A 24,177-nucleotide genomic window follows, 5' to 3' on the forward strand; every position below is an offset into this window, starting at 1 on the left:
CCTGGAACCAGTGGTGGCAACTGTGAAGGAGCTACCTGTTTAGAAATACCAGAAGCCTAGTAGTTACAGATGGCAAAACGGGAACAATCCTGGGACACTTGACCTAAAAACCATCCTGACTAACTCTGGCTCCAAGACAGATGTCAAGGAGCTCACTGCCTACACTTTCTTCTAGGAGTTTTATGGTTTCAAGTCTTATGCTCAGGTCTTTAATCTCATTAATTTTGGTGTCTGATATAAGACAGTGGTTCAGTTTCATTCCTTGTACGTGGCTGTCCAGTTTTCTCAACATTATTTTTTGAACACACTATTCCTTCCCCACGTATAGTCTTGGCTCCTCTGTCATAAATTGACTATGTGTGTGGGTTTACTTCAAAGCTCTCTATTTCATTTTTGTTGGTGAACACCATACTGTTTTGATTACCAAAGCTTTGTTTCCATTTGAAATCAGGGACCATAATGGCTCCAGCTTTGTTCTCTATCTCAAGATTCCTTTGCATATTCAAAGTCTTCTGTGATTCCATACAAATTTTAAGATTGTTCTATTTCTGTAAAAAATGCCACTAGAATATTGATAGAGATTGCATTCACAGCACAGACATTGTAACTTTGATTCTTCCAATCGATAAGCATAGAATACTTTCCATTCATTTGTGTTTTCTTTCATTTCTTTCACCAATATCTTATTGACTTCAGTTGTATAAGTCTTTCACAACCTCGTTTAAACGAGTAGCTTTTCACGGCACTAGGAAGACTCTATAATAAGGTGGATGTTGATTAAAGGTGTAAAATACGTGTGTCTTTTTGTGCACCTTGCTGTACTACATGGCACATTAAAATGCTTATTCATCTCTAATATATGGATTCTAGACCTTGGCCAATAAACAGCTATCATATATTACAAGGATTAGTTTACAACCACGTTCCTGTTTTGGTACATAGCCAACAGCCTTTCTGATCTACTTTTTAGGGACCGGAATGGTTCTTAAGAGCTGTTTCATCAAACTTGAACTTTGCAAATGACTTATGACAAGATTGAGATCTTAGAGTAAGCCATCTCTTTGGAATAAAAGGGCATTTGTGTTTCAATATTTGTTTTATTTTCTATGTTCAAAGAAGTTACAAAGGCAGCTGGCAAACCACAAATAAGTGGTTGATGGAAAGCAGATGAACCATATTTTTTGGAAAGTAATTTAGTACCTCGCCACAGAGCTAATGTTTTCCTAGGTTTTCCAGGCCCCAGGAAGCTATTAGGGTAATCAAAATAATTATGCTTCACTGTGGCACGGAGCCCTAACATCTACACTGTTAGCATTTCTGAAAGAACAGTCTTTGAAGTTGCTTTGAATATCCTTCCATTTTCTGCAGCCTAGACATTAAAAACAAAAATACACTACCATGGGGATTTGGTCTAATTTTTAAAATTAAAGGTAATTGTTCACTTTTAATAGTTAAGCCTTATCAACACCATCTTATTATTTCTTTTTTATTGCTCTGGCTAAGTGTTTATCAACACTACTTGTGCTGGGCTGCATGCTGTGCAGGGTGAGCCTCCGTATGTGCAATCCCCTCTGCTTGCTTCTCAGACCTCCACAGGCCTTTTTTTAAACGTGTTCACGTATCATGAGATCCACCCTCTTAAAAGATTTTTACGTCACAATACAGAATTGTTATCTACAGCCTCAACGTTGCGCAGCCATCTCTCTAGAGCTTAGTTACCCTTCACCTCCTTCAGGTCTGTGAATTCAATGTCATCTTCCAGTGGGACACCTCCTCGGCCACTTGATCTACAACTAGAGGCCCACCCACCTCCTCCAAACTGCCTGACACAGCCTGCCTCCTTTCTCTGCTCAGAACTTATCTCTGTAGGCAAGGATACACTTACTGCCTCTTTATCTTGCCTTCCCTTCTACACTATAAGCTACACTCAGGGATTTTTATTTGCCTTTCCTATCGCTGAAACACCAGTGCCCAGGACCATAGCTGGCGCAGAGTAGGCACTCGGTAGAGAGTTGTTGCATTGAAGGACAGACGCTCAGCAACCCTGGACTGTGAATGTTCAGGAAACGCTGTCAGATCATGGCCGTTTCTCAGCACTTGTTTCCTCAATGAGCATCTCGTGTATCACCAATGTTGTCACGCCAGTCCATGGACGGGACACAATTACAACATATGAGATAGTCCCATGCATCCATGCTTGCGTACGCTAATGTAAAGAACTGACCAACAACTTGCTCATTTTTCAATTTTTTAAAAAGGAAATTGTGTAACGCAAAACTTTTCACAATGCGTTGTGGAGTTCACAATCATAGACATGAAATGCGTAGCAAAAAGGACGCAAAGGATGAAACAGCAAGGGAAATGGAAGCGTTTTGTTGCAAGGACCTTAGGTTAAACATTTTACATCCTACGGCATGTTACTGCGCTCTGCTTTGCTGAGCTTCACAGATGTCGTATTTTACAAATTGAAGGCAAGACCCTCCACCAGCAAAGATTACGACTCACTTTATTGTAATACGTGCTTTATTACAGTGTTCTGGAACTGAACCTGTAACACATCCAAGGTATGCCTGTATTATTTTAAGATAGACCATGACAATTTAAAGATACATATTATAAATCCTAGAACAACTACCAAAATTTACAAAATAAGAGGTATAGCTAGTAACCTAATGGAATGTAAACTATAATCGAAAAATAAGTCCTGGCTGGTGTGGCTCAGTGGACTGAGTGCCAGCCGGAAAACCAAAGGGTTGCCGGTTGGATTCCCAGTCGAACCAGTCAGGGCACATGCCTGGGTTGCAGGCCAGGTCCCCAGTAGGGGGCACGTTAGAGGAAACTGCACATTGTTTCACTCCCCCTCTTCCCCTCTCTCTAAAAATAATACTAAAATTTTTAAAAAAGAAAATAAAAAGGAATTGTAAAAATATAAAGTAAAATATTAAATGTAAAAGAAATCAGGAAAAGAAGAAAAAAGACAAAGAACAGGTGGAACAAATAGCAAACAGAACAGACAGACATTCAACCATAACAATAACTACATTAAGAGTAAAGGGCCTAAACACTGCAATTAAAAGGCACAGCTTCACAATAAATAAAAAGCAAGATCCAACTATGCTTTGTCCACAAGAAATGTGGCATAAATATGGACAAAGACAGGTTAAAGATTATTTGAGGATGTAAAAAGATACACCTTGTAAATACTAATCTTAAGAAAGCTCTCCTTGAACAATGATTAAAATAAAATTTAAAAAAATAATAAAAAATAAAAAGATTCTTATATCTGGGGAAAAAAAAGAAAGCTCTAGTGGCTAAGCAATAGCAAAGTAGACTTCAGAAGAAGGAATGTTACCACAGGTAAAGAGGATATTTTACTAAGAGTTAATTCATCAAATATGTAACTTAATAGAAACACATCTAAGTGAGCTTCCAAGCACAGATGGCAAAAAATTGGCAAAGTTCAAAAGAGATAAAGACAAGTCCACAACTATTGTTGGTTTCTACACACCTCTCCCTCAGTAACAGAGCAAGTAGACAGGAAATCAGGATATAGAAGATTTGAACACTACAATTCAATTTGATGTAACTGGCACATAAAGAACACTCTCCTCAGCAATAACAGAACACATATTCTAAGTGCATGGGGAACATTAACCAAAATAGACCATATGCTGCACCATAAAACAAATGCCAACAAATTTAAACAGATTACAAAGTATATTTCCTGTCCACAACAAAATTCAATTAGAAACAAATAATAGAAAGAAATTGGGTAAATTGTCCAGACAATGTAAACATCATGTCTCAGTAACTCATGGGCCAAATATAATTTTTTTTAAATCACACACAAAAAAATTATGAAGTAACTTCAACTGAATGGAAATAAGCGTATAAAATGTCAGTATCTGCAGAATGTAGCTAAAGTAGTGTTAGAGAGGTTAGGGAAAGAGCGAATTAAAACCAAAGAAAGTAAAAAAGTGAAACAACAAGGAGCTAAAATCAATAAAAAAGACAACAAATAGAGAAAAACCAACAAAATCAAATGCTTAGTCTTTGGGAGTAAAACACACAAATCAATAAAATAGATAAAGCTCCAGTTAGACTGAGCAAGAGAAAACCAGGTACAAATCACCAATGCCAGGTACAAAAGACAGGCCAGCACTGCAAACTGCACAGAAATTGGAAAGATAATATCCAGATATTACAATCCTTACGCTAGTAATCTGAGAAGTTGAATACAGTGAATATAATCCTTAAAAAACATAACTAACTGAAACTAACACAAGAAGAAACAGAAAAACCTGAATCTCTGCGAACATCCCCACAAAGATTCCATGCAACATTTGCAGAGGAAATAATACTGATCCGACACGTACCCTCTCAGAAAAATGAAGTCACCAAAACTGACGAACGAGGCACTAAAGCGAAGGAAAACTGCAGACCAATATCCTTCAGGATGAGCGAATAGTGAATCGTGGCCAAGTGGGGAAGAACACCTGAGCGAGGTGCCAGGCAGTTAAGGAAATAAAACAGATAAAATTCTCACTCCCGTAGGCACAGCCGTGTGTGAAGTGCCTGTTTCACCAATGGGGGACTGACACCTAAGAGATAACATACCAGAGGCCACACAACTAACCCTCAGGCCCAGGCCCCCCAAATTCAGAAGCCCGTGCGTGGCTCTATTGTTCTGTAATCCATACGGCACAGCCATCATACTGTGCTGACGGAAGTGCAGACTTTATGGGAAATTGTAAAAATCCTTGGAAAGTAATCAATTAGTATTTTTAAGCATCTATGTACCAGTGAGGTCTTGTACTTAGTTCTGAGATGAGGGTTCTAATGCCATAAGGACAATGGAGCTCACAGAACTGCCTTCAGTCCTGTGGGAAGAGAGTCTCTGAAGATTTTAAGGGTTTTCACAGTGACGATTCTCAGCAAGCTTCCAGTTTGTTTTTTTTAAAATGTCTCTATTTACTTCTTTTCCTCATTTTGGAATTGATGGTACTAAAAATACATGTTTCTTATAGATACTTTAATAACACATTTTAAAGCAAACATATATGGGTGCGGCAAAAGTAGGTTTACAGTTGTGAGTATGCGAAACAGTTTATCCTTGTGTTATTATATACTATTGTATTATTTTCCATACAAACAACTGTAAACCTACTTTTGCCACACCCCTGTGTTATCACTGCTAACAGCTTTGAGCTTTCCGTTCTGGACTCTGTCTCCTCTACCCAAAAAAACTTCCTGTAAGGACATAAATGTATAAAAGAGGAAAAATCATTATTAAAGAAGCATAATAAAATTATAAAACTAATTCATATTTGCTATGATTTAAACCACACTGCTTTCCAATTAGACTGGTCCTTTGGTCCCTTCGCGGTAGAATTTCCTTTGGTTTTTGTAGCCTCAGGTAGTTGAGTTAGCTCGCTTAACCACTGTGCTGCACCCAAGGACGCCAACTGTCACGTGACAGACCCAAAATGTCTGAAATGAATAAGAAAGGTGGAGGGTCCAGACAGGAACCCGAATCACTCTGAACACTGACTCTTCCCACCAGCCTGACATCACTGTGTGTTCACACGTCCGCACAGAGCGGAGCCGTCTGAGCATGCGGGTTAAGGTTGGCAGCTGCTCAAAGGGTGTACACGAGGTGCTACCCTACTGCGCAATCCTGAACTGTGGCGGTCAGGCTAAGATGCTGAATTTCACACAGCAGATGACAGGGGACCATGACCAAGTGCTGAAGGTAAGCAAGCAGTGGCTTTCATCATCTAAACAGCACCTTCCTGTATGTGCAGAACAGAGACAATGAATGCCGGAGACTGCATGTAAAAACCATGGGGGGTGGGGGGAGGGCGGGAGTTAAAGACGCGGACAGAATATTCATGGTAACAGGATATGCGTAAGGTTAATAATTAGTGAAGGTAAGCAGATAAAAATACCATGAAAGTAATGAACAGAAATACATTTTTCATTATATACCTAAGAGGTTGTCAGTATGTAAAAATATTAATAACACTGCACTGCTTTCTATATTATAGCACTATAATGACTATGTATAAAAATTTAAAATGAAATTACTAACATAAGTTAAAGACCAAAAATATACTTTATGTAGGCAACAGACTGAGAGTATATGTATTTTTTAAAATCAGAAGCTTAAAATAGCCAATGAAAATGACAGATTTACAACTTCCTTCCAAAAGCGTTTCAATTTGCTTACTTGGCTGATACAAAAACTTTGACGGGGCTGCCTCTTCAATGAAGGCCAATGTTAAAATTAGAGCAACTACGGCCTCAGGAGAAATATATATTTAGGTAGAATTCAAGAGTCCGATCACTCACAGAGAAGTTTCTTACACGGTTCATAGCTCTTCCTCCATCCTGGTTACTGTCTCTTAACCATGTCACTCTTAATAAACAATTCTGTCGCTTCGGTGACAGCACAGTAACAGGGAAACACACCTCAAGTTTATTGGTGGTGGCTGAATTAATTCTAGAATCCAGTTTGCTCTAAATAATGGAAAAGGCTAGTCATCTGAATCGTTTTAAAAGCAGTATTATTATATTTGAGACACAGACTCACTCTCAAGATCTGCCAGACGGTAGACCTACTTTCACATATGTGAGGGAGTGTGCGGGGAAACTGCTGTCTTTGGGGACGGCTCATGTGTTAGTGGGATGAGAGATCCCCACGAAACAGCTAGTCCTCATTCACGGGACTAGCTAGTTCTCCCTTCAGAAATAGGTTGGTTTTAACCTAGTCCTGATCACCTTATCTAAGGAAACAAACAGATATTTTATGTATTTGGAACCCAATTATTACATATAAGCCACCCTACACTGTGTTCACTAAAATTAAGACAAAACTGGAAACAGAATGCTTTCTGGCGATAAGCTGCTGGTAAAAAGGCAGTTAGAAACAAATGCATCAGGTCCGCTTACCAATATGAGCCCTGTCGGAAATGATAAGCCTTTTTTCCCAGCCTTCCAGACCTACAGAAAAGGGGGGGAAATACATTTAATTGAACATTTGGTATAACAATTCTTTCACCTTAATTTTTGTAGAAATACAATGTTTAAAAGTGCTTTTCACCGAAGTAATCATTTTCATAGCTTCTTCTTCATAGGAAACAAGTTTAGCAGGAATTTTCTCACTAGCCATTCATTATACATACAAACGCACTCACACATTCTTTCTAAATGTTTTGCTCTAAAAATCTCCCAACTATATATATCTACAAAGGATACTTCTAGAAACCCAAAAGGCAAATGGTAAGAAAATAACATATTTGTTGGGAGTTTAGGGAAGAGTAGGTGTACGTATTTATGTGTGTGTGTGTACACACACACACACACACACACACACTGGGGATGCCTGAGAGCCAAGAGGTTTCACTGCTTGGGCCAGTCAGCCAGTAAATGTTCAAACAAACTGCTGAATGATGAGTAGATAAATGAAGCTAAAGAAACGTATTTTTTAGAGACAGTACACCTTCACTGGCTATATGTATTCCTTCTAAGGACAAGCCACCAAGCTCCAAACATTTTCAAAACTAACATGAGATATTAAAAATTAGTTGTTAATTTGGATAATGCCCAAAGATTCACTTTAAAATCACTCCTCATAGAGTACAGAGGAGGACCTCCTTGGTAATATGCTGAAAGATCAACAGCAATAGTAAGCCTCTCCCTCCAGAGCTGTTTTGACACGTAAGTACGTACTCTGAAGTTAGCTTAGGGGAATGTTATAAAGAAAACATCACAAAGAAACTCAGTCGGGTGGATTCAACATGACTCAGCAGCCCAGAAAGAACAAGAAAGCGGGATGAAGTTTTCAGAGGGGGTGAAGGAAAGCAGAGAGCAGCTGGGAACCTCCAGCTGGCCGATGGGGAAGGCAGACACCAACGCCTGGGTTAGACGGCGGGGAGGACACCGGGGAAGGCGGCGAGACAGGGCTCTCTTGTTGGTTGTCAGAAACACCTGAGGGCACATTGCTACCTTTGAACCTGAACAAGAAACTTGAATAATGTAATAGCACTGAGTATTTTAAATTCAAGGTAAACTAAGGGGAAACTACACTAATGATTTCCTTCAACTGTGTATTCTTTGCATTGCTAAATTCCCCAAATCCCAGCAAGGCAGCCAAACTGAATGTAGCAGACTTCCAAAAATCCAAATGAGATTAGGAAAGGCAAGACATCAAGATGTTTTCTAAAGGAGCTGGAAGGATACACAGCACTGAAAGAAGCGTGTCTCTCACATGGAGGGAGGGGCCTGAACAGGCTTCTTCTAACTCTTGGGGCCGGAGCGGCCACGCAGGCTCCGGGTCCTCAGGAAACAAGAAGGACCGGCTTCTGCTGCGTCCTGCCGACTCCAAGCCAATGTTCGGTTTGGGCAGAGGGCATGCTAACTGGAGTACAAATGACCAGATGAACTAACTCATCCGTTTCCTAGAGCTTTGTAAGTCATTTTAACTCATTCAAGTTTAGAGATGACCCATGTGTAAAATAACCAAGACGTAAGCAATGACCATACTATGTTTATCTTTTGTTTAAATACTGATTATAATTAATAACATTCAATAACAGACATTTAAGAACTCGTCCTACAATAACCTGCAAGTTTAAAGTGTAAGGCGGAAATGTTAAGGAGCTGGCATGAGATCTGAATAAAACTTGACCCAAAATATAAAATAACTGGTTACGAGACAAAGCAGACTCAATTTTTCATACCTTTTCCTTTTTTAACATTTTTTTCTGCTTCCTCGAATAATCCGGGTAGATGAATTACCACACCATTTCCTAATGGGAAACACACAAATGAATGCCAGCCTTAAACACCTGTACTTGTAACATAGACACACATAATGATATTAAAATACAGACATCTGTCTGCAATACCCCTTTATCTAAATCAGTAGAAGACTGGAGGACTTTGATTTATAGGATATTCTGATTGATCATTACCTCAGAAAGGATTCCAAGTTTTAAAGAGTAGTATAATGTGAATACCCAATAGAACATAATACACAGAACATAAAAACACTACAGTTACACTGAACATGATTTAAAATTTCTTTGAAACAAAGTGAAACCATTGTGTAGTTTTAGGTAAATTAAACCAGATCACAGTAGACTCCAGATCAAAGTCTTTCAAATTGGGAATCATACCCTATTAGTGGGAATAAAATCAATTTACTGGGTTGTGATTAAAAGTGAAAAACTAGAATATATCAGATTGCGTCATGTTATAAGGGTTCAGAATCAATTTATAAAACATCAACTTGCTTTTCTTACTGTGCGTCATAATGTTTGAAAAGCTGATTTGGTGACCTAATATAATTGTTCTTTATAGAATTAAGAGTGCCAATGAGCACAGATAAATGCAAAGCAATCATTCCAACAAGTACTAGTGCTAAAAGATCTAAAAGAGTTGTGAAACGGCCAAAGTTAGGTATATTCCAGGAAGTACGAAGGTCAAGATTCATCATTTGGTTCGTGAGAGATGAAATCAGTTTGATAATGAAAAACAAACACTATTATCAACTGGGGGGAGAAATTCCCAAGGGGTTCATTCTTGTGGGGTTCATATACTTACCGATGAAGGCAGTAACATTTGGGTTAATTATTCCACTGGGTAAAAGATGAAAATCATATTCCACAGAATCCACAACAACTGTATGGCCAGCATTATTTCCTCCCTGAAAGATAAGATGGGAAAACCGAATCTAACCATCAATTTGACAAGTAACATAGCACCTTCCAAAGTGAACTAATGATGTCCTGCTGAAATGTCAACACAACTGAAGGAAACCCAAGCACTTGCGGCGAACATTTACTCTGCGGAAGCTTTACGACCTCTCTCCTCTCCTCTCCTCACTGGGCAACACCTGAGTGAATACTCCCAACGGGCCCTAAAAATCACTAAAATAGGAAAGAGTAATCTAGCCAATTACCCTAATTTGATATAAATATTCCTATAATTTCTGTTGTCCTAAGACTGTGTGAAGCAACTTTGTGGCCTGACGTTTGTATTCTTACATGGACTTATCAACTGGAAAATCTCCCAAGTAACTCCCTCAAATATTGGTTATTTTGAGATCTAAATTTTTTAACTGATAAATTAGTCTTGTGAGTTTGGTCACTAACAGACCTCTTGAATCTATCTACCCATCTCAGGATAAAGCAATACACTGGTGATGCGGGTCCTGGCTGGCGGGATCCCTGTGTTGTGGCGGCTGTGAACAAATTCCCATGGACTACAGACGTGCCGTGGAGAAAAAGGGATGGCATGGCCGCTCTCTAAGTGAGAGAGAGGGCCCCCGCCCCTGCCTGGACAGGCTTTTATCGCCTTTCTGGGCACATTGCATCGAGGATGGTCCTCATTTACCATGCACAGGTTCACTGCAGGGGATGACTTTTCACATATAACAAAGGAAAGAATGCTGTTAATTACTTCAAGGGAAAGATGTTGCAGACCCAGGAGAAAAGTGGTTGAACTGGCCACACTCCATATTTGGGAGGTTTAGCTCAGATTTTAGGAAGTTATAGTAAGCACTTGCTGCCTTAATTCAGGGTGAGGGAGTTTCAGCAAAAGCGAGTCTCATAGCAGCCTAGGTACAACGCAGGCCTGATTCCCCACAGGAGAACCTATCCGTGGGCGTGGCTCCTGCGGGCTGACTTGCTCCCCACTGGCCTTTCCAAGGGGGGACTGAGCTAAATCCCCACGCCACGTGAAACGGTTCCCTGTATATTAGGTCAAAGAACCTCTACAGCTGAGAATCATCCCACTGACCCTGGTGAAACTTCCACTCCATGAGGCTCCTGCCTAAACAGTAAAAGCAAAATTTGAATGATAAAAATCAGGTACCAAGCAGACAATATTAAGTGACCACATAATATTTCTAAGTTTAAAAAGAATGGGAGAAATCACAAATCAATTAATTATAGGTTTAATCTTCTATACAATATAAACAAAAAAATAAAGTAAATCACATACTAGGAATACATTTGCAACAAAAAGTTTACCAACACCTTCGTGGGACATTTAAAAAAAAATACCCATCAAAACAGTGTCTCTTGAATGACTAGTTTTACTTGATCACAAGGCAATGTTTGTCAAAATGAAATTCTGACAAATGGCATAACACTGGTTATGTTATGTTATTTATACTTTACCAAATCACTGCCAATAGTGAATTCACAAAAACACCAGAAAAACAGGTCCTTCAAAAAAGCAAATGCCTATTTACACTGTTTGGCACTGTACAAAGCAAAGAATTCCCTGTTTGATGGCCACTGTATGTCATGTATGTTTCAAAAAGCCCCGACCAGACAATGGTGACCTGTAGTCCACAAAACGACAGCTGGCGGCAGGACATAGGAAGACAGGAGCAGGAGAGTTAAGCAATACCTCCCTCATGTGATACCATCAAGGGCAGAGGGGAATATCTTTTACTATTTATTTGTAATAGGAAACATCTGTGTATGAAACAAAGGCATAGACGATGTACAGTAAAAAGTGAAGTTTTTCTCACATTCACTGCTGACCTGCTCCAGTTCCCTGCTACGGGCAACCGGATACCGCCAGTTTTATGTCCTCCTAGAGATAACTGTGCACAGACAGACACATACTGATACATTGTTTCCTTCCATGTATACAAATGTGAGCAAACTCTATACACCTGGGCAGCTTGCCTTTTTCACTTAACAATCTTAGAGCTCACTCCATAGCCTCCTGTAAACAGAACCATCTCATTCATTTACTTAACAGCTGCACTGCAGTGTATTCCTTTTTCTATGGACACATAATTTACTAAATGGGGCTCATAAGAAAGGCATTCAGGTTGCTTCCAATCTTTTGTCATTTTGAACAATGTGTTACAATACACTTCCTGGTACATTATTATTACTAGCATATTCACGCTAGCTTAATGCCAATCTGATTGAAGAATCCTAGAACATGTATTACATACCAAAAGAACATGTTTATCTTAACTTAATCTTTAAAAAATTTCTGTAGATCCTAGGAAAATGCTAATTTGCTATGACAATTATTTCATACTAAATTATGATAAGTCACTAAATTTAATAAATGCTTACTAAATTGTTAAGAAGTATTAGGAACTTGGAGACAAACAACCAATAAAACATTATTATTTTAACAAAAGTAGCTTTTTTAAAAAAATCCATCATTTGCTTAACACAAAAAACAAACTACTCTGTAATTTTTGGAGTAGACCATAAAAGTAAACCCCTTATTCACACAAAAGCATCATTATGGACATACTAACATCGTCGTTTGGTGAAACAGCTGTGAACTCGGGGGCGCACAACATTGTTCTTGTTGTCCAACAAAAGCCTACTCCTCTCTCAGAGAATATTTTACAAAGACAGGCAGTGACAATGGCAATGACCATGATGGAGAGATGAATGGCTGAAATGTCTGTTTGAGACAAGAGGTGGTGACTGGTGTCCCCCCAGATGACTTCAGGGGGGACAAACTGTTTCAATACTTTAAGTTTAGAGGTGGTGGCTTAGGCTGGAAAAGTTCAGCTGCAAAAGGCTTGAAATCCCATTTCTTTTTAAAGAATTTATATTTATTTATTTTTAGACAGAGGGGAAAGGTGGGAAAAAGATAGGGAGAGAAACGTCAATGTGTGGTTGCCTCTCCATATGGCCCCCTCTGGGGACCTGGCCTGCAACCCAGGCATGTGCCCTGACTGGGAATTGAACCAACTACCCTTTGGTTTGCAGCCTGCACTCAATCCACTGAGTTACACCAGCCAGAGCTGTAAAAATCTCATTTAAATTCTGTTCAAGAGAATATGAAAATGTGGTTAGGTATATCCAGAATAACCCTGGATTATCCTACTGAGGAGCTAGGGGAGAAAATGTTAGTGCTTCTCGGCGTTTGGTCACGAGTGCCCTATGAGGAAGGCAGGCTCTGATGGCTTCTAATCACGAAACACGCTGTGCAGAGAAGATTCTCTGGGCGAGCTGAGCAGGATCTAGTGAGCCCTAAGGAGTTTCTTGACGAGGTCATCTGTATGGAAAATAAGTTTCAGTATAGTGTCCTATTTCACAAAATGCAACGGATAAAGCTTCAGATCTGAAATGCCTATTTGGATGCTAACCTAAAACATTTATAAATTGTGTGGAATATACAAAGTCCGCCCTGGGAGCTGAGGACACTCATGACACTGGTCCAGGGACAGCCATGTCGTGTCTTAGCAGAAAGCAGATGCGAGAAGTTTCCGTGAGCACCACGGCCCACTCCGCCCAAGAACTTCAGGGGCAGGCGCTCTAACGGACTGCAGGCTGCACATTGGTGGTGGAGCTGCTTCTCACGCGGCAACTCCATGTGGTGGGCAGAGGCCTATGTAATATGTAGCAAGGACATACTCATTGAATCATGTGTAATGATTAAACATGATTAGTCGGCCCTGGGGGACTAGATGTACTATATAGATGATGGAAGATAAATATTTTTCTATTTTTAACAGAGATGTACTACTTTCTCACTCCAAAACTTCCCCAAGCCAAAGTTGGTAAATTATCTCCCCAGATGTAGTTATTAATCATATCTTCATATTAATAGTTCCATGTAACTATCTCCTGCTGCTTTCCTAAATTCCCGAAACACTAGGATACCAGTCACTCATGCGGCATTTAACAGATACTTTTAATTATCAAAGCTGTATGTTATATATTATGCAACTTTTAAGAAACAGAGTATGTTCAGTTAATGGTTATGCGAACAAAGGGCTGCAGAATAGCAATTTGATTCAGACCCTCTTCTCCCCAGCCACTCTCTCATTGGCAAATCCTAGTAATCACCCCCTCGGGCCACAGTAACTTGATCCGGCAGGGAAACCAGCCCCAGACGGGGCAGCTCTAGCTCCTCTTTCTCGGGTCATTGGACTTTGAGTAGAGAAGAATGTACTTAGGAGTTTGAGACGCCTGTCACCTAAGGGAACATCCTAAAGAGAAAGGCTGCCAATTCCAGCTGCTGACCCCCCAGAGCTGCCTTTGTCTGGGCCCCTTGGAGGACACCTGGCCATCCCGCTCCTCCTTCAAACGAATCCCCGTTTTGCTGAAGACCCGCCCTTTCTACTGCTGGCAAACCAAGACTCCCAGTGACTGGCACAGCTCAGCGCGTGCATACAGCTGGCTCTCTAAATTCACATCCTGCACTGATGACAGATAAATATAAAAATGATTAACTTCTATGTTTGAGTATTTATGCTGTCAGGAACAAAACTCCAACTCACGGTACTGCAGGGTACCGGGATACTATCCTAGTATTTAGTTATTTTGTACTGTTCCCAGTTTTTCCATGTATGCTTCTGCTTCCCTATTTGATTTTAAGCTTACAAAAGTCAGAAGACACATGTTTTTGAAAAAAATTTTCCCATGGCTCCAAAGAACCAGAGGCTGTCAAGCCCAAATGTGGAATAAAAGTTTGGGCAAGGAAATGTTGATGTGTGTAAATGTCTACCTAAGAAGCTCCAAAGGTCCAGAGGCAATTAAAAAAAAAAAAAGTTTGGGATGCAATCAAATAACATGAGTCTGCAAAGCTGACTCCTAATCCTTAACTGAATTTGCTATTATTATCTCCTTCTCTTCCCCAAATCACTCCCCCGACAAAGTGAGCTCCTGCTGGGACAGAGTTATAAGCCACAGTGGAGGCCCCTGCGTCCAGGGCTAAAAATTTCATGGCATAGCCCAGAGGCATGTCCCAAGCCTCTGAAATGGTCAGGCCTCTGAAACAGTCTATGTGTCGTTTCTTTGCCTTTTCGCTCTGAACAGATGAACACTGTGCTATAATCCTGCAGCTCAGAACAAACCTCAGTCAAGAGGTCAGTGTTAGCATGGCACTGGCGTAAAAATAGGCATACAGGTCAGGGGAACAGATTAGAAAGCCTGGAAATAAACCCACAACTATATGGTCAATGAATACTTGACAAAGGAGGCAAGAACATACAATGTGGTAAAGAGACATCAATAAATGGTGCTAGGAAAGTTGGATGGATGCTTGCAAAAAAAATTAAATTAGACCATCCTCTTACACCATATACAAGAATAAACTCAAAGTGGATTACAGACTTAAATGTAAGACTCAAAATCATAAAACGCCTAGAAGACAACATAGGCAATAAAATCTCTGACATTTCTCTTAGCAATATTTTTCTGATGTATCTCCTAGGGCAAGGGAAATGAAAGAAAAAATAAACAAATAGAATTACATCACACCAAAAAGTTTTTGCACAGCAAAGGAAACCATCAACAAAACGAAGAGACAACCTACTCAGTGGGAGAGCATATTCTCCAAGGATACATCTGAGAAGGGGTTAACATCCGAAATTTATAAAGAACTCATACAACTCAACACCAGAAAAAAAACAAACAACCCAATTAAAAAATGGGCAGAAGACCTGAACAGATACTTCTCCAAAGAGAACACACAGAAGGCCCAATAGACATGCAAAGATGCTTAATATCAGTAGCTGTCAGAGATATGCAAATTGAAACCACAACAAGACATCACCTCACACCTGTCAGAATGGCTATCATTAAATCCACAAACAACAAGTGTTGGTGAGGATGTAAAGGAAAGGGAACCCTTGTGCACTGTTGGTGGGAATGCACATTGATACAGCCGAGGTAAAAAACGGTACGGAGGACTTCCGGTCAAGAAGGCACCTTAGGCACACAAGGCTCACCTCTTCACACACCACATAAAATTACAACTGAAATACAGAACAACCATCACTCAGAACCATCAGAAACTGAGGTGAATGGAAGTCTGACAATTATGGCACTAAAGAAACCACATCCATCCAGACTAGGCCAGCAAGCCGGTGCCATGTTGGAGACTCCATCAACCTGGCTAACACTGTTTGACTTGCCTTGGAGGTCCCCAGAGACCGAGCCCCAACCAATTTACAGGTCCACCTAAGCTGCTTTTCCATATGAATGGCTGGTCTTGGGTCATGCTGCAGAACTTCCTAAATCCTCTCAAACAAGCAACAGCTGACCTCAGTGAGCCCTAGGCCCAGCACTAGCAGCAGCCAGCCTAGATTCACAGCTTGGCTTTTCCTGGGAATCTCCAAGCCCAGCACAAGCAGCAGCCATCTCTTATATAAAGCAATATAAGTATAAACATTGCTTTATAGCTCAGGCAGGGTGGTCCTGGGCAAAACACAGGTGGGGGCTGACCTTGGCCTCCACCATCTGAGAAACCCCAGGGCCAGCACACCAGTGGACAGCTACAGACCACATCACAGCACCACCACCCTGCCCCTGCACAGCTGATCCTCCATGGAGGGCAGAGGTTGGTGGTCAGTGGTCACAGCCAGGCCTTGCAACTGACTGGCCTGGGTAAATATCTCCCATTCATCTGCCAACAGCAACCAAGACTCAGCTACAAGAGGAGGGTGTACTCAGCCCACACAAAGGGCACACCTTGAGTACCCAGCTTGGATGATAGGGGAGGCTGTGCCACTGGACCCTAAAGAACATCTACTACATTAGGCCATACTCCCAAGACATGGAATCAAAGCAGCTCTACCTAAAACACAGAAACAAACACAGGGAGGCTGCCAAAACAAGACGACAAAGAAACACAGCCCAAATGAAAGAACAGATCAAAACTCCAGAAAAGGAGCTAAACAAAATGGAGATAAGCAATTTAACAGATGCATAGTTCAAAACACTGGTTATAAGGATGCTCAAGGAACTCAGTGAAGATTTCAACAGAATAAAAAAGATCCAGTCAGAAACAAAGGATATCCCAACTGAAATAAAGAACAATTTACAGGGAAACAACAGCGGAGTTAGATTGGATGAAGCTGAGAATCAAATCAATGATTTGGAATATAAGGAAGCAAAAAACAACTAATCAGAATAACAAGAAGAAAAAAGAATAAAAAAAATGAGGACAGTGTAAGCAGCTTCTGGGACAACTTCAAGAGGTCCAATATTCATATCATAGGGGTATCAGAAGGTAAAGAGAAAGGGCAAGAAATTGGAAATCTATTTGAAAAAAATAATGATAGAAAACTTCCCTAATTTGGTGAAGGAAATAGACATGCAAGTCCAGGAAGCACAGAGAGTCCCAAACAAGATGGATGCAAAGAGGCCCACTCCAAGACACATCAGAATTAAAATGCCAAAGGTTAAACATAAAGAGAGACTCTTGAAAGCAGAAAAAAGAAAAGAAGTTAGTTACCTACACAGGAGCTCCCTTAAGACTACCAGCTGATTTCTCAAAAGAAACTCTGCAGGCTAGAGGGGATTAGCAAGAAATAATGAAAGTCATGAAAAGCAGGGACCTACAGCCAAGGTTGCTTTACCCAGCAAAGCTATCATTTAGAATCGCAGGACAGATAAAAAGCTTCCCAGACAAGAAAAAAAAACTAAAGGAGTTCCTCACCACCAAACCATTATTATATGAAATGTCAAAGGGACTTATTTAAGAAAAAGATAAAAAACTATGAACAACAAAATGGCAAAACAATACATACCAACAATTGAATATAAAAAACAAACTAAACAAACAAGAAAAACAGAGACAAAGGAGAGCATTTTGATGGTTGCCAGATGGGAAGGGGTTGTGGGGGAATGGGTGGAGAGGTGAGGGGATTAAGTACAAATAGGAAATTACAGAACAGTCATGGAGATGTACAGTACACAGTGTAGGAAATAGAGCAGCCAAAGAACTGATACACTTAACCCATGGACGGGAACAATGGTGGGAGATTGCCTGAGGGAGTGGGGGTAGGGGGACCAAAGGGGGAAAATCAGGACAACTGTAATAGCATAATCAATAGAATATAACTTTAAAAAAACAGTATGGTGTTTCCTCAAAAAATCCAAAAGAAACCTGTCTTACGACCCAGCAATTCCACTTCTGGGAATGTATCTGAAGAAACCCAAAACACTAATTCAAAAGAATACACGCAGCCCTATGTCCACTGCAGCACCATCTACAGCAGCCAAGCTACGGAAGCAACCCACGTGCCCATCAACAGACAAGTAAATAAAGAAGCCGTGGTATATATGTAAAATGGGTTATTACCCGGCCATAAAAAAAGAATGAAATCTCACCATTTGTAACAGAATGGATGGACCTAGAAGGCATTATGCTCGGTGAAATAAGTCAGAGAAAGACAAACACCATATGATTTCACTTAGATGTGGAATCTAAACAACATAAATGAACAAACAAAAAACTGAAACAAATTCACAGGCACAGGGAGCAAATAGGTGGTTGCCAGAGGGGAGGGGGACGGGGGGGCTGGGGGAAGAGATTAAGAAGCACAAATCGTTACTTACAAAATAGTCATGGGGAAGTAAGTAAACTATAGGAAATATAGTCAATAATATTGCACTAACTACGTACGTGCCATCTGGGGTACCAGAAATATCAGCGGGACGCTATCTAAAGTGTACAGTTGTCTGGCCACTAAACTGTATCCCTGAAACCAATACAAAATAAAATTGAAATATATATATACACATACACACACACATATATATTCCAATAGGGCAATAAAAATATATTCAATATTTGCCACAGGAAAAAAGTCCGTTCTTGCTCTAATCTGTGGATTATAGCAGAGAGCAGCAATGCCTCATACCCAATGCCTGTGACCTATCCCAGCAGCAACAAAAAAGGCTCCTATTTCTTATCTAGACTCTTCCAGCTTCTTAGGAACCTAACAACCTTTTGAGTCAATGCTCATTACCTGGGCTGCTTTCTTGGTAGAAACTCTAAGACTGTGTCTTTCTGTCCAGACGCAACATTTCACTGTTGCCAAAAACTAAAACACTTGTCAGTCCATGGCAATAACGTAATTATAAGCAAGGATGGCTTCTCTTTTGTGTGTGGGGGGGGGGGCACTCAGATAATTGCAATTAGCTTATTATTTTAAAGCAGAGCAGATTAAGTTACTACCAGCAAGTTGATCAAATTAAACTACTCAACAGTAACCAGACACACCAGATAGGAAAACATATACAGGGTATCTGAATTGCTTTTTTAGCAGAGACCTTCAAGTGTATTGCTCAGTTATCTTTTAAAGGCTTAAGGCAGCCCCCTTCCCCTTACAGTTCCATACACAGATGAGTGCCACACAAGTGATGAAAGGTGCCCATGTTTTATACCTTGAATTACCATCATGAAACAACTCACAGTGGAAGTGGGAAGGGCCATTGCCTTGGAGGATCTTACGTTCCTATTTAAGTAGCTTTAGACTCTAGGTTCCAAATTTTTTTTTTATCAATTAACACCCACTGAACAAGAATCAGAGATGACCAGGGTCACGGGTGGGAGGATCAAACATGCAAGCAAAAAAATATATAAACCAAAGGCGCCAAGCAACTCTATGTAAATGCTTCATAAAAGCTCACCTAATCATTACCTTTATGAATGTTTTCTTTACAATGCACTGAAATTGAATGGCAGATGTCAAGTCAAAAGAGGTTTTTTTCTCACAAATAAAATGTCTGATATAGACCAAAACCCTGTTATTAAAAATTTCATGAGAGCTCCTGTTTTTTAAGCAGGAATTATATTACACTGAATTAAATATGATTAAAAGTTCATTCAGTGTAAGGAAGCAGCCCATCTTGGAGCCCGAGAAGCCATGGGTAGCGCCCTCTATTTACTCAGTGTTCTTTTCCATTGCCTTCACTAGGCAATAGTGGATTTCCCACTGGTAAAAGCATTCTAACAACCACCAATCTTCACTTATTAGTACGCAGCTCACCCACACTAATATTTGGTGTCAAAATCTGACATAGTCCCCAAAGAGTAATACAACTACATTTGTATCCAGTTACATTCAGCAAGCTATTAAGTTTACCAGTTCACTCTAGATAATAGTTTTCCTATAGATACTTGCAACTATCCAAGTAACCCACTCATTCCCACCAACATTTAAAAAACAAATAATATTGGTCAGATACCACTGAGATGATCCATATAATTTAAAATGTTATGCCTTAAAAGTACAGATGAAGGTATATTACAGTAGGCTTCAATAGCGGACACCTTGGGACATGCATATTGACCAGACTTGAAGATCTACTGTCTGTGTTCAGCAGAGAAAAACTATTTACTGTAATTGTATGGTAGTCAACTGATACATACTGAGGAAATAGACCACAAAAACAAGTGATCAGTTATCTATTTCCTCATAGATGCAAGAAATAAGACTTTAATATAACTATTCCAGCCTTTGAACATCATGGTACAGTGTAAAAAAAATATTAGTGCAAATAATAAATTAATCCAAAATGTGGGGGACTCCACCTTAAACTCATTCTAACAATCAATGAAATTGTCCAGGTGGTGTTAAACTAATTTACAAGACAGAGTTAAACTAGTGATTTCAAAGAAATCTCCTGGGGTGATGCAATCACCCAATAAATGTTGAGTATTTACTTCCTCTCTGCCTCACATAGTACTAGGTGCTATGGAAGAAAACAAAAAAGAAACAAATCCTCTCCTTGAGAAAACTCATTACTAGTAGGGAAAGCACAGCAATCCAAGAAAGCAAGTTTTAACCAAGTCTTTTAAAAAAAACTAGTATACATGCATGTAGTTGGGGAATACTATAAACTATGTGTATAAAAAGCAACCCTGACAGTCAGCAGACACAGAATTAGCAATTATTACAAACCCGGAAGAATGGTTTACTTTAAATTCGAATTCTTTACCATCTCCCAAATAATGGTAAGTGATTTGGGAAATAATCATTTTAACTGTATAACATCAAAGGATTAAATAACTCTCTTTTTTAATATTTCCAGTTAGTTCCAGGAGAAAGTCTGTTTGCAGCTGGTGTGTCTTTTACAATTCTTTATCACCTATTAATAGCTGGTTTCAGCACCTTCTGCAGATCCTAGCCTCTAGCTACAAATTAACATTTTTTCCATTGAGTTTACTTTTATGGCAAGCTTTTATATATACCAAGTGACAGGATACACTTTCCCTTTATAATTAAATTTACTTAATGTTTTCTCTTTATATCAACTTTAAAACCCTGGGGGTTGGGAAGAGGGTGGAATGCAAAGAAGGGGAACACTGTTCTAGCCATTCCTGATCACAGGCAACTCCATGTCCGTATTGTAACCAAGACCACCAGGCTTGCTTTCTCCAAGAACAATAAACAAGCCCTTGCTTAAGGCCTGGTGTAAACTGCAATAGTTACAAACCTCTGTAATTTCTACTCAACAAAAGGAAGGAAATGAAGTATGATAGTTTACTTTGAGAGGACTTAGGGAGGAAAGCAGTAAGAGGCTTCCTGACAAACCTACTTTTGTGCCACCAGAAAGAGGCCTTCCTATTCTCTTACTTTAACCTTTTGAAAAACCAGTCCGGTCGGCCTTCTCCATCCCCACCCTGGCCATACCTATTTCCACAGTGGCGGTCCCCTTGACTACATGCTCCAAGAGGGCACCTTCCGACAGTGTTGAAACATGATATACATACCACTTCTAGAGAAAAAAATCCACATAAAATTTGAGTCCATGGGACGAATATGACAGAAATACTAAATTCTAAAATAGTACATATTTTCAATGATACACAAAACTTGAATCATCAAACGGGGCAATTTAAGCTCAAAATATGAGCTCTTTTATAGGCACTGAAGAAAAATAAAGATTTTAGAATCATAGAAGGAAGGTATTAAGTCCAAAGTTTACAAGGGAGGAAAGCCTGCCTAACAAGTCTGTTCATAGGTTTCTCCTCTATCTTCAGCTCACATTTTAGAGCCCAACTTGGCTCCTTCTCAATGACTTCTCTCTAGACTTCCCAAGGGCATCAGAGTAGATTGGTCCATGACCTCCTTCAAGACTACTTTCACAGCAACATAGCAGTATCTCCAACCTACTAATTCCACTATTTTTCAAAGGGATAGTAATAAATGTTATAATGATACCATTCCCAAAACCTTCTTACGAACCAGTGTAGCTCAACCTGAGTTCTATTGTTTCCACATAAAAGGAAGAGGGTCAGGAGTGAGCGGGAAGGAGACAGGCCCTCCAGCTCTCTCCCCTTCCACCCAGCAAGAGTTAGGCATCCACAGACTTCTTCCCCCACAGCACAGCCTGACCTAGTGTGAAGGCAATAGGAAGGTGAAGGCCGGCTCCTGGAGCTGCTCTCAAGCAGAGAGGGGCCACAGTTCAATGCCAACACCTTTGGGAGGGTTATTAAGGAAGGGAGGCGAGTTGCTGCAGGGGTGGAGGGACAGAAGACTGCAGTGGAGGCAGAGGTGCTGGGAGGAACACCAAGAGCCATTTTGGGCAACTGCTATCTTAGCTGAGGAACCCGGAGGGTGGATTTCTGGATGCAGAAAAGAAACAAGAAGGCAAGTCCGAATATTTGTATTTAGCTTCTTACTACCTCGTTTCTGCATGCTCGAATGGTATTTATTCAATTTTAGGTAGAAAGCTTCCCACCAAGCGGGCCTCCCAACTTGTTTGAACACACACGGCACAGCATCCTCCTACTGTGTTATCTTTGTTCCTGAAGAAATGTTTGCAAACTAAACAGACAGCAGCTAACTTCAAATGTTACCTTACAATTACTGGTTATTGCTCCACTACTTCTCCTTCTGAAATTGGTAACAGTTACCCAAGAAACTGTACAAAGGCCGGGCCTCTAGGCTGCACCAAAGCCAAGGACAAATAGGAAGAAAGCTTACGCTGAAACCACGTGTCTCTCGGTAGGAAGTACATTACCATTCTATTTCCCGAAAGTTCACTTTCCGTGCGAGCCTAGCAATGCAAACATTTCTAAATAACAGATCTGACATCGTGCAGTATTTCTTTGCCTCCCTGGTAAAGAACCGGGATTCCGTCCCCTGGGACCGACAAGTAAAAATAATCTCCCCTCAGTGTTCACACACAGGATATGGAGTAAAACAACGGGGCCATTAGACAGCCCCAGCCCAGGGCTGGGTTCTCGAGTGTACAAACTGGGCACGAGGAAGCTAAGATCGGCCACCTCCGGGCCTGCAGGTGGGGGAGACGGCGAGCCTGGATGGCAGGGCGCCTCGGAACCACCGCTCCCGCTCGATCCCGCCGGCGAGGGATGGGGAGGGGGTGACGCCCGCTCGGTCTCCGCCCGCAGCCAGGAGCAGGCCTTGGCAGTCGCTCCTCCAACTCCGACCGTGTCCATCCCCCGCGCCGGCCCCAGGGCTGGGGCTGAGCCGCAGTCCCCAGACCAAAAACTGCTCCTCCCGGGCACCCCGCATCTCTCAAAGGCTCTCGGTCAGCCGCATCTTCCTCCGGGGCCACCCCACCCGCGCACGCTGAGACCCTGGGTCGGGGTCCCCGACCTCCCGCCATTTCTCCCCATCGCCGCGGCTCCCAGCAGGAGGAGGGAAGCTCAAGGTGACACTCTGTTTTGGACAGAGGATCCAGGTTCTGGGCCCGCTTCCCGTCGGCGCCCCGTCGCCTCACCTGGCAGCGGCACACGATGTCGGCGTCCTGCGCCAGCAGATCCACCACCTTCCCCTTGCCTTCGTCGCCCCACTGCGCCCCGAGCACCACCGTCACCCGGTTCCCTCCGGGCCGCGCCCTGGGGCGGCCGCAGTCGCCGTTGGGCAGGGAGGACGCCGCCGGCTTGGTCTCGGCCAACGCCATGGCTCCAGTGACGCGAGGAGAACCCGAAGGAGACGCGGGTTGTGAGGAGCGTGCGAACGGAACTGCTCTGCAGCCGCCAGCCACATGCAGAGGAAGGAGCCGGCGCCGGCCCCGCCCCCTCCCCGCCCCTCCTGCCCCGCCCCTCCGGGCCACCGCCCTCCGGGCAGACCCCGCCCCGCTCGGGGGCGGGGAAACCAAGACTGCCCCGCACCGGCCTGCTGCCACGGCACCGCCCCGAGGCAGAGTCCCTGGTGGCGGCAACCGCCGCCAACCGGGACCGTGGCCACGTGCCTCCCACCACCTGGCGCGCCACTCCAGAACAAACCGGAAGAGCAGAAGGGCCACAGGCTGGGCTTTGAGCGCGCTGCCTCTCAGACTTCTCCCCTTTTCAAACTGGAGAGGCGCGGAGATGAGCGTTGGGGTTTTGGACTACAACTCCCGGCATGCAACGCTCTAGACTTAAGCGACCTATTCTGTGGCCCTAGCGTCTGCTACAAGCAAGTTGCTG

The 24,177-nt window shown here is 41.7% G+C and overlaps 1 protein-coding gene across 1 annotated transcript in view; it reads right to left on the bottom strand.

Annotated features, from left to right (window-relative positions):
• Positions 1 to 23,777, bottom strand: part of ADSS2 (adenylosuccinate synthase 2) — a 40,684-nt gene extending 16,907 nt beyond the window's left edge. Inside the window, exons 1-4 of the mRNA XM_028531373.2 lie at positions 23,487 to 23,777; positions 9,607 to 9,709; positions 8,742 to 8,810; positions 6,952 to 7,002 (exon numbers count right to left, since the gene is read on the bottom strand). Coding sequence (XP_028387174.1) covers positions 6,952 to 7,002; positions 8,742 to 8,810; positions 9,607 to 9,709; positions 23,487 to 23,669 — 406 coding nt within the window. The 5' untranslated portion in view covers positions 23,670 to 23,777. The remainder of the gene's footprint in view (positions 1 to 6,951; positions 7,003 to 8,741; positions 8,811 to 9,606; positions 9,710 to 23,486) is intronic.
• Positions 23,778 to 24,177: the final 400 nt, after the last annotated feature.

Source organism: Phyllostomus discolor, chromosome 15 (genome assembly GCF_004126475.2).
Source record: "Phyllostomus discolor isolate MPI-MPIP mPhyDis1 chromosome 15, mPhyDis1.pri.v3, whole genome shotgun sequence".
Taxonomy (NCBI): Eukaryota; Metazoa; Chordata; class Mammalia; order Chiroptera; family Phyllostomidae; genus Phyllostomus; species Phyllostomus discolor.